This window comes from Anarhichas minor, unplaced genomic scaffold (genome assembly GCF_050575085.1).
Source record: "Anarhichas minor isolate MPS153535 unplaced genomic scaffold, ASM5057508v1 ptg000026l, whole genome shotgun sequence".
NCBI lineage: Eukaryota > Metazoa > Chordata > Actinopteri > Perciformes > Anarhichadidae > Anarhichas > Anarhichas minor.
In genome coordinates, this window is record NW_027466472.1 from 16,919,965 (window position 1) to 16,934,732 (window position 14,768).

General features: G+C 41.4%; 1 protein-coding gene across 1 annotated transcript in view; it reads left to right on the forward strand.

Annotated features, from left to right (window-relative positions):
• gbe1b (glucan (1,4-alpha-), branching enzyme 1b) overlaps positions 1-14,768 on the forward strand; it is a 79,519-nt gene that overhangs the window by 30,788 nt on the left and 33,963 nt on the right. Inside the window, exons 8-12 of the mRNA XM_076099841.1 lie at positions 1,261-1,376; positions 2,448-2,575; positions 2,883-2,981; positions 10,725-10,835; positions 10,918-11,089. Coding sequence (XP_075955956.1) covers positions 1,261-1,376; positions 2,448-2,575; positions 2,883-2,981; positions 10,725-10,835; positions 10,918-11,089 — 626 coding nt within the window. The remainder of the gene's footprint in view (positions 1-1,260; positions 1,377-2,447; positions 2,576-2,882; positions 2,982-10,724; positions 10,836-10,917; positions 11,090-14,768) is intronic.

The window sequence follows — 14,768 nt, forward strand, 5'->3', positions numbered from 1 at the left end:
CCTCAAACTGTATGCTAGTTGACAACTATAGAATTCTGGTCTTAATCATATCTAACAACCAAAATATTTTCAGATGGATGTCCCTGAAATCTTATCAAGTGGAGGTCCTAGTAGATAGACGCAGGACATTGACTCTTTAGGGTAAGGCTGGGAGGGGGCAGGGCAATGTCCACATAGATAAACGTTCTAAACTATAGATACCAGCTTCTTGCAAAAATAGAAAATATATCGTGTTTCTAGGTATAGTGTATATCTACATTCAGGTACACTATGCACATATCAATACAGTCATTGTTGGAGCTGAGTGTACAGAGAGCATCTGGGTTGATAATGTCAGCCAAAGCAGAGACGGCAGTTCACATTTAATCAGCTGCTTTGGAGCATGGCATCGGTGGGTACAGTGTTTCATGCCTTGCTCATTACGCACACCGCATAGAGAAAACTAAATCCTGAGTTTTAACACTTCCATGGCAACACGCCACTGAGCAGGAAAGAGGTGAGGTGCGTAGTGTACTTTGCCTTAAGTGGCTGCTCAGATCCAGATGACTCTCCCATCGCTCAGTCGGGAGCGGGAGCTATAGGGCCATTTATGGAATCCACCTTCTCCAGCCTCCGTCAACACAGTCCAGCCAACAGGCACGGAGGACATTTTCATGCTTTGTAGAACACCGTGGGCAACAACCATCAAAACCCTGCCACAAGTTCTGCTTTTCATATTCAGATATTTTGTTGGTTTTGCTTATTTCTTGAGTATGTTCTCTCTCGCTTGTAGGACAGAGGAGCTCGTCACACGTTGAATAGGGAAGCCAAAGCAAGTAGAAGCGTATGGTTTATTTCAATTCCCCTGCATGGTGTTTGTTTACCCAAGTGTAGCATGAAATCCTATTGGTTCAAATACCGGGGGATGGGCCTGGCTATGCTAAACGCTTGCTCAGTGGTCGTGCAAGTGGTCCGATGGAAATCGGAAAACTTTGATGCGAGCTGAAAGCCACTGATTTCTCATCCTGACACCCGGTTACGTGAAAGGCAGCGTCTCCTCTACAGTGTAGTTAATGAAAACACCATCTCCTGTCACTGACACTCCATCTCCAACATAATGGAGCTTTGGGTATCAATATGTGAATGTCCTGTAGCGGTGAAAATTAATCTCTTGTGCCTAAAGTGTATGATGAGATGTGTGAATAATTCACAGCTTCTTGTTTATCTGACCTTGGATGTGTGTGTGTGTGCGTGCCTGTGCCCGTTTGTGTGTTTTGCTAGCTGGGAGGTGCAGCGGTTCCTACTGTCAAACCTGCGCTGGTGGATGGAGGAGTACTGCTTTGACGGCTTCAGATTTGATGGTATTACCTCCATGCTGTACCATCACCATGGCATCGGTAAGGCTGGTTTGTGTGCATCTCTGTGTGTGTGTGTGTGTGTGTGTGTGTGTGTGTGTGTGTGTGTGTGTGTGTGTGTGTGTGTGTGTGTGTGTGTGTGTGTGTGTGTGTGTGTGTGTGTGTGTGTGTGTGTGTGTGTGTGTGTGTGTGTGTGTGTGTGTGTGTGTGTGTATAGCATGTCATCATCCACTCCTTTGAAACCCACAGTACAGTATGAAGCAATAAATGTATTGAATTGTTATTGTTGTCTAAACCTGAAAATGTTAAAAAGGGTTGGGATGAAAAAAATAAAGTTTTTTGAGTTGAGTGAAACACTAAAAAGTGAAGTACTCACAGAGAGAACAGCCACTGTAACTGGAGCCTGATTAAAACATGTTCCTCTACAGTATTTCAAATGAGGTCAACCTTCTGACTGAAGTGTGTAATTTTACATGCTACAATGTTGTCTGATTGGTATATTTTTAGCAATTATTCAGTAAAGAGTGCCAATTAAATCAAGCAACGATTTCACGCTTTGATAAACTGTTAGCGCCTTGAGATACATAGTAATGTGCCAGCGAGAGGTGGGGATAGAAGAAGACTGCTTGTTTCTGTTTAGCTTTGCGTTTGTTTTGTGAGCGGGGAAATGCACTCAACAACCTTCTGAATGCACACAATGGATTTTGGTGTCTGAAAAAAACGTTCACTACTTACACAAACCTTACGCAGAGAGCACAGGAAAGAATCCACATGATCCTTTGCAATTGCTGTTGCACAGTGTGTGTGATATGTGTAATATGTTATTATGGATCTCTTTGAATATACTACAGGTAATGGTAGGTGCTACTTTACAGTCTCTAAAGTGGCATCTTACTGTGTAGCTCATGTACTTGCTATCAGATAATGAGTCAAAGTGTGCACTAAACTGAACGAGCATTTGCGTATTAACTTTTGTCTTCATGTCGAATACTGTTCAGAATGAAAGCCGTGTAGTAAAACGGCACCAGTACTTGAACCTACTGAGAAACGGAGGATTTTAAGATTCTTAGTGGGGAAACATGAGTGTTGACGGTGTGGGTGTTTACTCCTCAGGCTCTGGCTTCTCAGGGGACTACAGTGAGTACTTTGGCCTACAGGTGGACGAGGACTCTTTGGTCTACCTAATGCTTGCCAATCACATTCTCCATACCCTTTATCCTGACTGCATCACTGTTGCAGAGGTAAACACACACTCCACAACACACCTTTCAGCTTCCACTTACTTTGCAATGACACTGCCCACAGCTATTATTAATTAAAAGCACTTAATAGCCAGGCATAGCTTACTTGCGTATTCATTGGTATAATTAAGAGGTAATGCAAAAGGAAATGGGGTATCACTCTTTTTTTTGGCCTGTGGTATAGGATTGTCAGCCTTTAATATGTGAGTTGTGGAGTGGTATTGATGTGATCTTGGCTGACTACAGGGAAAGAAAGCTGTGCACACAAAGGGAAAATGTGATATGAAATAGTGTGACTTCTCTGCAGGATGTGTCGGGAATGCCTGCTCTCTGCAGAGGAGTGGAGGAGGGAGGGCTCGGGTTTGACTACCGACTGGCTATGGCCATCCCTGACAAGTGGATTCAGGTAAGATTATTTACTTCTTTTTGATCTACCGCTGTTTTTATTTGTGCTCTTCTCTGTTTTGTTTTTTCTTCCCCCCCAGCAGGTTTCACGGATACTGTGGGCCTCTGCTCACACAGAAATGTATGAGCCACAAATACAGTAAAGAGAAAACTGAAAGCAGCTCCAAGCAGGGATGAAAGACAAAGGGAGTGACAGGACAAGATAGGAGGCCTTAAACACTCTTGTGCTATATTACAGCTGGGTCTGTTGCTAAGTGTTGGAGTTTTTTAAGAAGCTTTCAAGTGTAAAACTTGTCTAGCAATACAGTGACACAAGGCTCTTGCCCCGTATTTCCCTGAAGGAAGCTGTACACTGTTTTGCTCCGGTGTGACTTGAATGGACACGGAGGCTTAATACACCTGGAAACTAGATGTAACCTGCAACATTACCAACAGACTTCTGAATTTAGGCGTAAACTATACATGCTAATATCCTCAGAAAGGTTTGTGTCTATACTTGTACAATGCACATAATTACAATCACACAGAATATTCCTGGGTTAAAGAAGACCTATCGTGCTCATTTTCAGGTTAGCACTTGTATTTTTGGGTTTCTGCTAGAACATTTTTTCATGCTTTAATGTTCAGAAAACACTTAATCTTTTCATACTGCCTGAATATACCAGTATTAATCCTCCTGTCTAGAAACTCTATTTCTTTACTGTAGCTCCACAGTAAGGGCTGTAGATAGTGGTGTCTTTGCATTAGCTTGCGTTACCGTAAGAGGTGTTTTGACAACATTATAAACTTTTCCGGTCACTTAATGAATAGACGGCAAACTTAATTTAGAGATTGATAGTATTCCACATTGATTGACCAATACTGCACTATAAAATCACACTGCTCCTAAGAGCCTAGGCTGTTTATATGATAGGAAACTTTAATTTTCTTGCCCCTCTTGTACTTAAAACACTCGATATTATATTAAACACAATTAAGTAGAAGAACAAAAAGGTGCTCCAAACAGTAGTCCAAACAGACCACTGACTGTAAGGACGAAGAAGGATAACAATAAATATACTTCTACAATCACAATGTCACATTCACAGTGAGACACATTTACAAATGTAAACGGGTCACATTCATTTTCTTGACCTCTTTTGCTGTTATGAAGAAAGTGTAAAAAAAAAAAACTCGCCTCCTGTTTGTTTTTCTTTTATTCTCCCGGAGCAGCAAATTCTTTTATCAAACTGAGGAAGGTCTTTGTGCTTTTTCTAAAGCGGTGTTAATTTATTTCCCCCCCCTCCTTAATCCTACCCGCTGTGTAAATGGGAAGGTCATTATTTATCCTTTCAACCACAGAGTTATGAATAAATGATGGAGGAGAAATAATTGTGATTTGAAAATAAAAGCAAAAGGAAGACAAACTTTCATAATGTTAACTAAAAGGTCATCTAGTCACTGATCCAAGCTGAAATGTCTTTAGTGGTGTTTTCTTTCCTTAAGTGGAGCATTTGAATAGGCTGGCAGCCACCTTTACATTTCACTTTGATTCATTCTTCCGTCTCATATGTCTGTCCTTGGGGTGGCTTGACATGAAGTCAAAGCAAAGGTTATTTTTCTGTTAGAATTCAATGCTCTGTTAATTTTACTTTCCTTTTCCTAACAACAAACCTTCATACAAGCAGGTATATCACCATCTCCTCCTTCACAAGGCCACAGGATAATTTCAGCCGTAATGAATATGTTCACACGGTAAGCTGTGAAGAAATATTAAAAAAATTATAATAAATTTAATAAATGTAAGGAAATGGCAATATAGCATGATGGTTTATAGTCCTAAAATCCAGACATTCTTTGAACACCGGGTTCCCAAACCAGATCCCTGATGCTTCAAAATATCTTAAGATTTTACGGTGGTATCTGTGTGAGGTAAAAAATACATTTACATATGTGTTCATTTGTAGAGATGCTTTTGCTAAACGAATTGAGAAAGAATTGTGTGTTTATCACCAGTCCATGTTTACCTCGGTGCTTATTGTCTTCAATGCAAACATTCCATTGAAAAGCATGAAAACTCTGGATGGAGTTTTGTCTTGTTGGCTTACGAAGAGACATCATTGCTCAACTTAAAGTTGAAATGTGACTTTGGAAACTTAACTGAGAAATGGACGAGCTTAAAGTAGAAACAGGATATAAAGAAGAACGGTTTAAGTGAGGGTGTTGTGCTCTTGCTCTTTTGCTCCTTTAAATGCTAGTTTTTTTATTATTTCAATTAAGTTTCATTAGTCAGTAAATAATATTCGACACATTAACCACGTTGCCTTTCAAATTTACTTTGGGTTGTAGCATGGTATAATAACTGTTTCTCAAGCTTCACCTCGATAAGATGAAATATGCCGGATCAGAACCACAACTTGGTTATTCTGTGCTGAGGAGAAGCTGTTTTGGAAGAGTGAAGTCTTTGTGGGTAAAGGCCCTTTAGGGCGGACCAGGTTTTTTTTGCCTGCTCTCAGAGTTCTCAGAGTTCTCAGTTTTTCCATGTTTCCTCAAGGTTACCACCAGTCATGCCATACAGCATACGATGCAGCTCTTTGCTCTGCTCTCTTACAGACAAAATGTTATAGAAAACTGCCCACGGAAGTAAAAGACATTGAAAAGCATCTGCTCCAACAGATGACTTTACAACAAGAGTGTTTGTGTACGTTTGGTGTTCAGGACGTATATACTGTGTATTTAGAATATGCTGGTAATGTTAAGTCACATTAACATGTTTCTTCACAAATATATGACCTGCAGCAATGGTTGCAAAGGTTATCATCTAGTAAAATAAAGGATCTTGGTAAGATGATTACAAAAACAGTAACTTGAATAACTTAATTCAGCAGTAATCACTGCTAAAATTCAAAGAGGATGATTAACCATTGCCAGCAAATGTAATAACATCATCGAGTGATATGTTACCACCCGGCACCGCTTCAGACTGGATGGGAAAATTCTGGACGCCAAATATTCTCCGTCCTTCCACAACAACTGTTGAAGCACCCTTTAGCTCTCCACTTCAGCCCAAACTGCCACTGGGAAAGTACTTAATGGCCCACAATGGGAAAACATTGTTTATAACTGTGCAGCCATCAGGTATGAAAGTCCACAACTGTGTGATATGGAAGCCGAGCAGCACAGGGAAAGTGCATGCGTACTCAGCCATCAATCCAGAGATAGATAAAGGTTATTATGTATTTCTTTCTCTGAGAGTTGCTGTCTGAGCTGATGGCACCATCACACACGGCCGTACAGCTTCTTTCAACCCTGTTTTGGAGCAGTGTTTGCCTCTTCTGGAGAATAAATTCACTGTACTTGGGATCAGTACATAACCCATCATTTATTTCCTTGTGTATGTTTAGAGCAAGTAGAGGTCTTGTTTGATATTTAAGGGACAATGCAGCTTGTAGAAGGCCTGAAGAGGTTATCATTTGTAAGATTCATGTAAAGCTGTGACTTTTTATCCAGTTAGTCCACACTGAAAGTTATATTTACTCATATTTTGGTGATAAAGCAAAGCAGTGTGTGTGACCTCGGCGCCACATGCATCCTCTTGCACTACGGTTTCTTGTGTTTCTCGATGGGGGAAGTTTATGCATCGTTAATCAAGTCTGTCTCTCACAGCGGTGGGTTTTACTCAGTAGAGACGACGGAGGGAGGAAAAGAGAGGGGCAGAGGGAGGGGGAGAGATAGTCCCAGACTTGACCTTCCTCAGTGATGCTTGCAATAGCTGTGCAGCAGGCTGTGCTGCGCCGCTAAAAACGCAGCCTCCTCCACGGTAACCAAAGGTTTTACAGGATTATCCTCGGGACGCCTCTGGAGAGGTTGTTGCTGCTTTTTTTTACTTTTCAAACAATATTGCTTGCAATGCAATATTCGTTTAGATACTTCTTCTGGTTGCATTTTTTTTTTCAATTACATTTGTTGCCTCCCCGAGGAGACTCGACATCACATGAATCGCAAAGCTGAGGGAGAGCAAGCGAGCAGCAAAATTCATGTATTTCTGTGCAGGGAAGCATTCACATGAACATGCCTTGGTATAGTCAGTGAAGTGCACTCAGGGCTAGCCTTTCCTCTCCTCACAGAGTGTCAATTAGGGAAGGATTTGAATGGACTGAAGTGGAGCCTCCAGTGAGAGGTGTGTTGCGGAGAAGGAAACGTGGAGCGGGGGGAGGCAGGCATTCAGACGGACAGACAGACAGGCAAGAAGAAACGGAAGGAATGAGAGACAAAGAGACAGAGCAGCATGGCTTATTTATAGATTCACGTGTGCACCAGTGATTCTCTCCCGGTTCCTCCAGCGGGCCCTCACGCTGTGTTTCGTCCCCAGCATGACTGAGTGATATGACTCATTTACTGGCTGCAGAAGGCTGTTAGGACCAACAGGCTGTGAAAAATTAAGATATCCTAATGAGGACCAGATAAGGCACACAGCACAAGTTTGGATGATTCGATCTGATTATGACCATAAAATGCTGTCACTCGTAATGGATAATGTTACAAAAGCCCTCTGATTTAACAAGCACCCTTCCCTCCAGCTACAATAGATTGAGATGTAATTGAAACAATTAAAGGCGGAGGTAGGTAGGGGGCTCGCTGGTCGCGGCAAGGAGAAGAGAAGGCGATGCAGAGACTTTTCTCCGGCTTCTCTCCGCTCCACAACTTGAATGACCTCCGAGTCAATTGTCCCGATTTTAGTTTCTGTTCGTCCATTTATTTTTAATTGAATGAAAATATCAGTCTGCACAGCTCTCTCCTTATTAGTTCAAGGGGGAAATCCATTTCTGGTCAACATACTTCGCTATGTCCATCATACTGGAAACACTTTCAATTAACATGCCTTAATAACATTCAGGCTGCCGGCGAGCGATGATGGACTCTAGCTTGTTTGTGTAAACATGTCAGCGGCTTCATCTCTGACCGGTGATACCCTCCTCTCGTATCCTTTAACGTTCACATTTCAGCTTCATTCTACTTTATTTTTTTTAGCTAATTGCACTCTCAGGCCTCCCTTGTATGGCGTTACTGGTGGTGTGAGATTTAGACGGTGACTCCTTTTAGCAAACCGAGGCTCGCTAAGGAGTGCCTTTCAGCTAAGTCAAGCTGGAGACATTTGTGTGGGCAGAATGTTTATTAATTTCAACAAAAACTGTGAAAGTATAAAAATAGGGATGCATTAACTTGATCCTTGGGATTCAGTGTTGCACACCTTCGTTTCCCGCTCATCTCTTCTCACTGTATGTGAGAAGAGAGGATGTCCCCATAGCAACACGGTGCCAGTAAAGACGGGAGAGGCAGGATGCTCGGGCCAGCCACCAAATGTAAAACAAGAGCTTTACACTAAACTCATCTCTAGCTCCGGGTCCTTCCCAGCATGATGGGATGGTAGGAGAGAGGCTCTGGAATCAGTCATAGCACGCCAGTGGCAGTGAGATGACCTCATCCTGCACCGCTGGATTTTTTTTTCTTATTTTATTTCTGGCTCTGCCTAATTAATCTGGGCACTCTGGTTGGCTCCTGACAGCAGGCTTGTAAAGTAAGATTTGTGCACTGCTCATTATCATTGATGAAGTGGAGTGTCAGTGGTGCCAGGAAGCTCGGCTGGTCGGGGCTGATGTGGGTGAGCTGGTGGTAGGGAAGTCGTCAACCCAGTCACTCTTGTCTCCGCTCCGACAGCCCCACTCCCAGATTAATTGCTCCCAGACCACTTTTGCGGTCGGATTGAATTGTAATGATTCATAAGGAAGTGTAAAGTGTCTGAGTGTACGTGGATGTGGAGGCGGACGGGATGATCTCTGGGGTATATTCTGCAGATTCAGTTGTTTGGCTTTTATATTGGAGCCGGTGAGAAAAAAAAAAAAGAGGGCAGCATTTGGAGGATTTATTTATTTTCAGCTGGTGTGGCATTCTTAGTTTAGCTGCAGGAGGGAAATTCATTTTTAAACTTTTTTATCACTATTCAATTTATCCATACATTAACTATTGTACTGTAATATTCTCCATGATGCTACTAACCTTATCAACCTTAACAAGACACTGTCATTTAGAAGTGTCTTGAGAACAGACGCCTGATAACTGTGACCCATCTGCCTTGATTATTAGGACATGTAATATATTAGATATGCATAGTCATAACATTTTTCACACATGTGGTGATGTGTATGTACCTAATAATGTCCCCGATGTTTTTTTTTGTTTGTTTTTTTCAATCGATTTTCCAGCCTTCACTCGTATCCCGCTAGGTATACAAAGACTTTCTCGGTACCAATTTGCAGGACCACTGAATATAGAGCTTGTACTATAGAAGCATCTGCTTTGTCAAATGAATGAATGTTTTTTTTAAAGTTTAATTAAAATAACATTTTTTTTGACCATTTACGTTTATCTTTTATTCCTTTTTTCTTACTTCCTTACTTATCCATTTATTTATTGAAATGTCTTTTACCATAACATCTTAAAGTGCCTGAAAACTTGGCTTCATACCTCTCATTTTCCTCTAACATTAAATGGTCGTATAAATACACTTTAATCAACTTTAACAAAAACCGGACATTGACCGGTGGACATTAGATCAAACCTGGCAGCTGGGGCGAGTAAATACAGTCTATGCCAAAACCTACTTGTTATTACTTGTGATTTAAAATGTAATCGTTGAAATGACAGTGATGTTTGTTCCGAGGTATGAGGTCCTCTGCATCAGGGGCCGTATTGAGCTAAACCCAAAGAACAGCCGGCGTGGCTTGGCTCAAGGATCTGAGGCAGCGCACTGAGCTCAAAGGGAGTTAAAAGGTCTGAGAATTTTGTAGCGCATGCAGATGAGAAGTGCCTCACCGACGTTTTCTAGTGGCAGTGGGAATGACTAATACGGCCACACAAGGCTAAGGTTGGGAAGAGTGAATGTCAACAGATGGTGATGTATAGAGCGGGAGAGCCTCTATTTAGGTGGACCAGCCAGTTCATCTCAGACATATTGATCGACACAATTACCTTCTTTACTCTGAGGATTATGGCTCTGTAGAGTAATATAAAGGTTTCCTGACATGTCAATCAGCTGTCACAGCAAATTCCACCCAGCAGACTTCAGCCTGTCACTGAGATGGGCTCTCCAACTCCCCCAGCATCAGACAGGCTGCATGTCTATCACCAAGAGTTCTTGGAGGGCATAAACTCTCTTTTTTTTTTTTTTTTTCATTTAGGAGTGATATAGATACTGTGGCTTTCTAACATCTCTCTTGTTTATTAAATCATCTCCGTTGCCCACTACTGTCTATGTGATTATCTTCACTCTGCCCCTGTGCTCTCGTTAGCTCCTCCACCTCCTGAAAATGACCAGCAGGACCTGTGCATGTAGGCAGGCCAGTGGCAGGGCATTGATTCCCTGGTTGGATTTATTGTTGAATCCCTCCGTTTGGATGAGAGGCTCTGACCTTGCCCATCTCAGGTGGGGAGGGCTGATGCCTTACTACCCATGGGCTGTAGTGAAGTTATTAAAAACTCTATTACCGCCATTCAAAGGTAGACATAACTCACAGTGCGGATATAGAGATGTCAAAACAGAGATTGATCTGAGAAAGAAGGGTAACCCAGAGAAAACCTTAAGAAAGGTAGAAAGACTGCCAGAACTGAAATACTGATCTTTAGACATCAGTCAGAGCCCGAATGGATCTCTCAGCTACACATCTATCACTTCCCTTTTCAATAACCCCTCTCTGTCACCCTGTAGATCCTGAAGGAGTTAAAGGATGAGGACTGGGACATGGGCAATATCATCCACACACTGACCAACAGGCGCTATGGAGAGAAATGCATAGCCTATGCAGAGAGTCATGATCAGGTAAGCTATTCTCTACAAGATCCCACTCAAAAGTGTCTGGATTATCACGCTGTGGGTCATAAAACATAACCCACCGTTCCAGGCTCTGGTTGGGGATAAGAGCCTGGCCTTCTGGTTGATGGACAAGGAGATGTACACCAACATGAGCTCCCTGATTCCCATGACAGCCGTCATCGACCGCGGCATGCAGCTGCATAAGATGATCCGCCTCCTCACTCATAGTCTCGGCGGAGAAGGCTACCTCAACTTCATAGGTGAGTGATTGTGGTAACACCAAGAGAATCGTACAACCTAGAAGTTGCCTGGAAATGATAGTGTATACAAGGATAAATACTATTGAGCAGTCATTAATAAATGTTGTGTTAGCCTTGTTATGTGCAGCTCAAAAGGATCCTGTGTTTTGATGGTGTTCTGGTGGAATATTTCAGTGTTAAAACAATGAATCCATTGACAGAAAATTGACCAACAACAATTATTCTAACGCATTGTAAATTACATAAATGTGGTTTTGGAACCATTGGTCAGATAAAACAAGCAATTTGACATCACCTTTATCGCTAAGACATTTTATACTTGAATTGTTGAAAAGAATAATTGGCAGAAAAGTCTTTAACAAAAATAATCGACTGCTGCAGCCCTGATATAATTATGTTTTTGCATAGAGGAGTTCATTTACACACATTCCAATTCAAAATTCTGGCTCATGATATACATAATGTATAATATTGTTGATTCAGCTCTCACATCATGTATCCTATCGCATATAACACAGCATAACAAACTGCATAACATTGCTTTTCATATAATCATTCTCTCTCTCGATAGATAGATGGATAGATAGATAGATCTATGTCTTATTAATAGGCTATATAACGAACAGTCAAGAGGCAGTTGAGGTCGTGCTTGTGAGGCATCGTCCTGCTTGGTTCAGTTTTTGTTGAGAGTTCATTTTAGATCTCTCTCGTGTACCGTATTCATCCTGAATTTGAAGCTCTCCCCTCAGCCGGACACAACAATCGCTAAGAGTTCAATGAACGGATAGAAATGCACATTTATTCTCCTGTCCATCAAAGTCCTCTACGGGCAACAGGCAGAAACAGGCTTTAGTGTACAGTTTTAATTGATGAGCTATTCCTTCTGTGTTTATTTGCACTACTGTTTTGGGGTGTTTTGTGCATTTATTTTTGTACATATCCGTTTGCCATAGTGTGTTTCTTTAGCTTCAGGGTAAGACAAACGTAATTTACCTTTGCAATAATAAAGTTGTCCTAATTCACTAAGGCTTGAAGTAGCCCTTGTCACTTATTTTCCATTCGGGGTGAAGTGCTCGGTTATTAGATTTCTTATATTTCTTTCATGGATACATCCTCGGAGTAGCTCGTGACCAATGAGTCAAGGCTGATGATAAGCATCAAAGGAACCTTTTGAAGTGGGGTTGACATTAATACGTTCAAGAGCCGATGGTGAAATACAGGACAAAGGCTGTCTGAGATCGGATAGGTTACCGGTTTTCTTTTTCCACATCGATTCCAATTCACAGTCACTGTTGAGATGCATCTCGCATCATCTGAGCTTTATCGAGGCCTGCTGGTAAAGATAATAAAGTGATAATTAATGATGTTGGCAGTTGACCTTGGTTGAAGAGAATGCGTTTCCTCGGATGAGCCTCACTAATGTAAACGCAGCCTGCCATTGTGATCCACAGCATTTTAGCGCCACCTGGTGATCAGGTCAAGCTCTGAGTCCAAACAATCAAAGTATTTCTGCAATACCTGAGCAGCCTCTTTGGATTCATTATCGCTCAGTATTCACTACGATGTCCAGTCTTACTCTGTGGAAAGAGAGTGAAACACCCTGTGAATCTACTCTGATGTGTCTGTGGGGGGGGAGCACAATCAAAGCGTCTGACAATCATAACAGCGCAGCTCATAATGAACAGGATGTCAGAGAACTGACCCCCTGTGGGCTGTTGAAGGACAGTTGATAGTAATCACATCTCATTCTCTGGCTTAAGTAGAGCTAAAAGTCGCACTCTGCTCTGCTTTGTGTCTCATGTACTTTTACTGTCATTCAGTGCAGCATCAGAATCATCAAGAGATGGTGGAGTGGCTGAAGAACAATACTTGAAGTGGCTATTTAACAATGGTTTCGTTAAGTCAGTCTAATCCCTTATCTTTTGTGAAGATAGACTTAAGCTGCTCATTTGCCATCTTAACCTTAACCCATACTTTTGTCTTTGGATCTTTTGATCAGATGTACTGTATTATTGCACAGCCGAAAGCCATAAACATATACAGTAGCTAAAGGACAATCTTTTATGAGTTTCTTGTGTCAGTTGATGACTGAATTAGCCAGTAACTATTTGATGCATTGCAGATTGAAATGCTTCAATCTGGCTAAATAAGGCAATAATAAATGGGCATGAAAAGGGAATGCAACTCATTAACTCACTGTATTTATTAAGCCGAGCCCAGTTGACTACTACTCTATGTTGAGTAGTTGCATTTCGCTTACAAAGCGACAACAGAATAAGAAAATGGCTTATATTCTTTACACTTTCCATTGATAAAAATGGGGATGATCATCTTGTCCAAGTAGTAATACGTACTATATGTACGATATATTAACCTTTTATACTATCTATACATGTGTCCATGCTTCCCATTGGCCTCCACTTGTAAATCCTTGTTTTTATCTTCCGCATCAGTCATTTCTATGTATTTATAGAATAAATCTTAATTCAAGCTGCTAAAATGATAGACGCTGAGACTTGGGTGTCGATAATAAATCCCTGTATTTTATATTCACTTAAACTACAGAATGTCAATCTGTAAATTCCTTCAGAGTCCTCCACCTGTCTTGATATACCGTATTTTCCGCACTATAAAGCGCACCGGATTATAAGGCGCACCTTCAATGAATGGCCTATTTTAGAACTGTTTTTATATATAGGGCGCACCGGATTATAAGGCGCATAGAATAGAATAGCGTCGTAAGCGTGTCTCTTGAAAGGTGCCATTTTGGGGTCTTTATACACACAAGTGGTGTTGGACTAGGAGTAAGCACAGTACCGGTGTTTACCGCGGTGCGGCTTTGTAGTTTACCAGTCGTACTGAAACATTTTGACAGAGCGCCGTGGACAACCAGTATGGATCAACCAATTAACCAATTGATCCATATATAAGGCGCTCCGGATTACAAGGCGCACTGTCGTTTTTTGAGAAAATTAAAGGCTTTTAAGTGCGCCTTATAGTGCGGAAAATACGGTAATGTGGAAACATGTCCCTCACCGTTGTCTTGTAAAATCGCCCCTTAATGGCGATCTTGCTTCTCCTCCTTCTAGCTTTAAGCCGTTTTTAAACCTCTAGATCAATGATAACTCTTCTTGCTGATGCAGTTTTCTCCAGAGTCCAGACTTCAAGCCTTTTATTACCCGTTCTACTGAAGGAACAGATGGATACTTTATCACACATACGACTTTCCTCCACTCCCTCAGTTATTCTAATTTCTTCAAAGGGGTTGTTTTGATTTTTTCCATTTCTACTTTTGTTTAAACCTTTCATGCATCAGTAAATCTGTCAGTTTTTGTTTATAGGTGTTGTATCATAGAAGCACAAACTCCATTGTAGTATTGACGGAGCCATAACAAAAGTAAAATCAAGTCCTCCTTTTCAAGATGATTACTTCACAGTTATGCCTAATTGTGCTCCATTTCTTAAAATCAGAGATGGCAGAATTAATCAGACAAATTAGGCAGACTTGCATTTCAAACTTTAAAGTACACATTTCGTCAAGTAATGCTCAGTGGTTTGAAGATCAGTTATGAAAAGGGGACCCGTGTTAAGGTAGGCAGAAAAACTAATATCGTTCTCTTTGGAGATCTTCTGATGGCTGACTCAAAGAATGGTGCTATCATCTTGTGACAACAGTTAT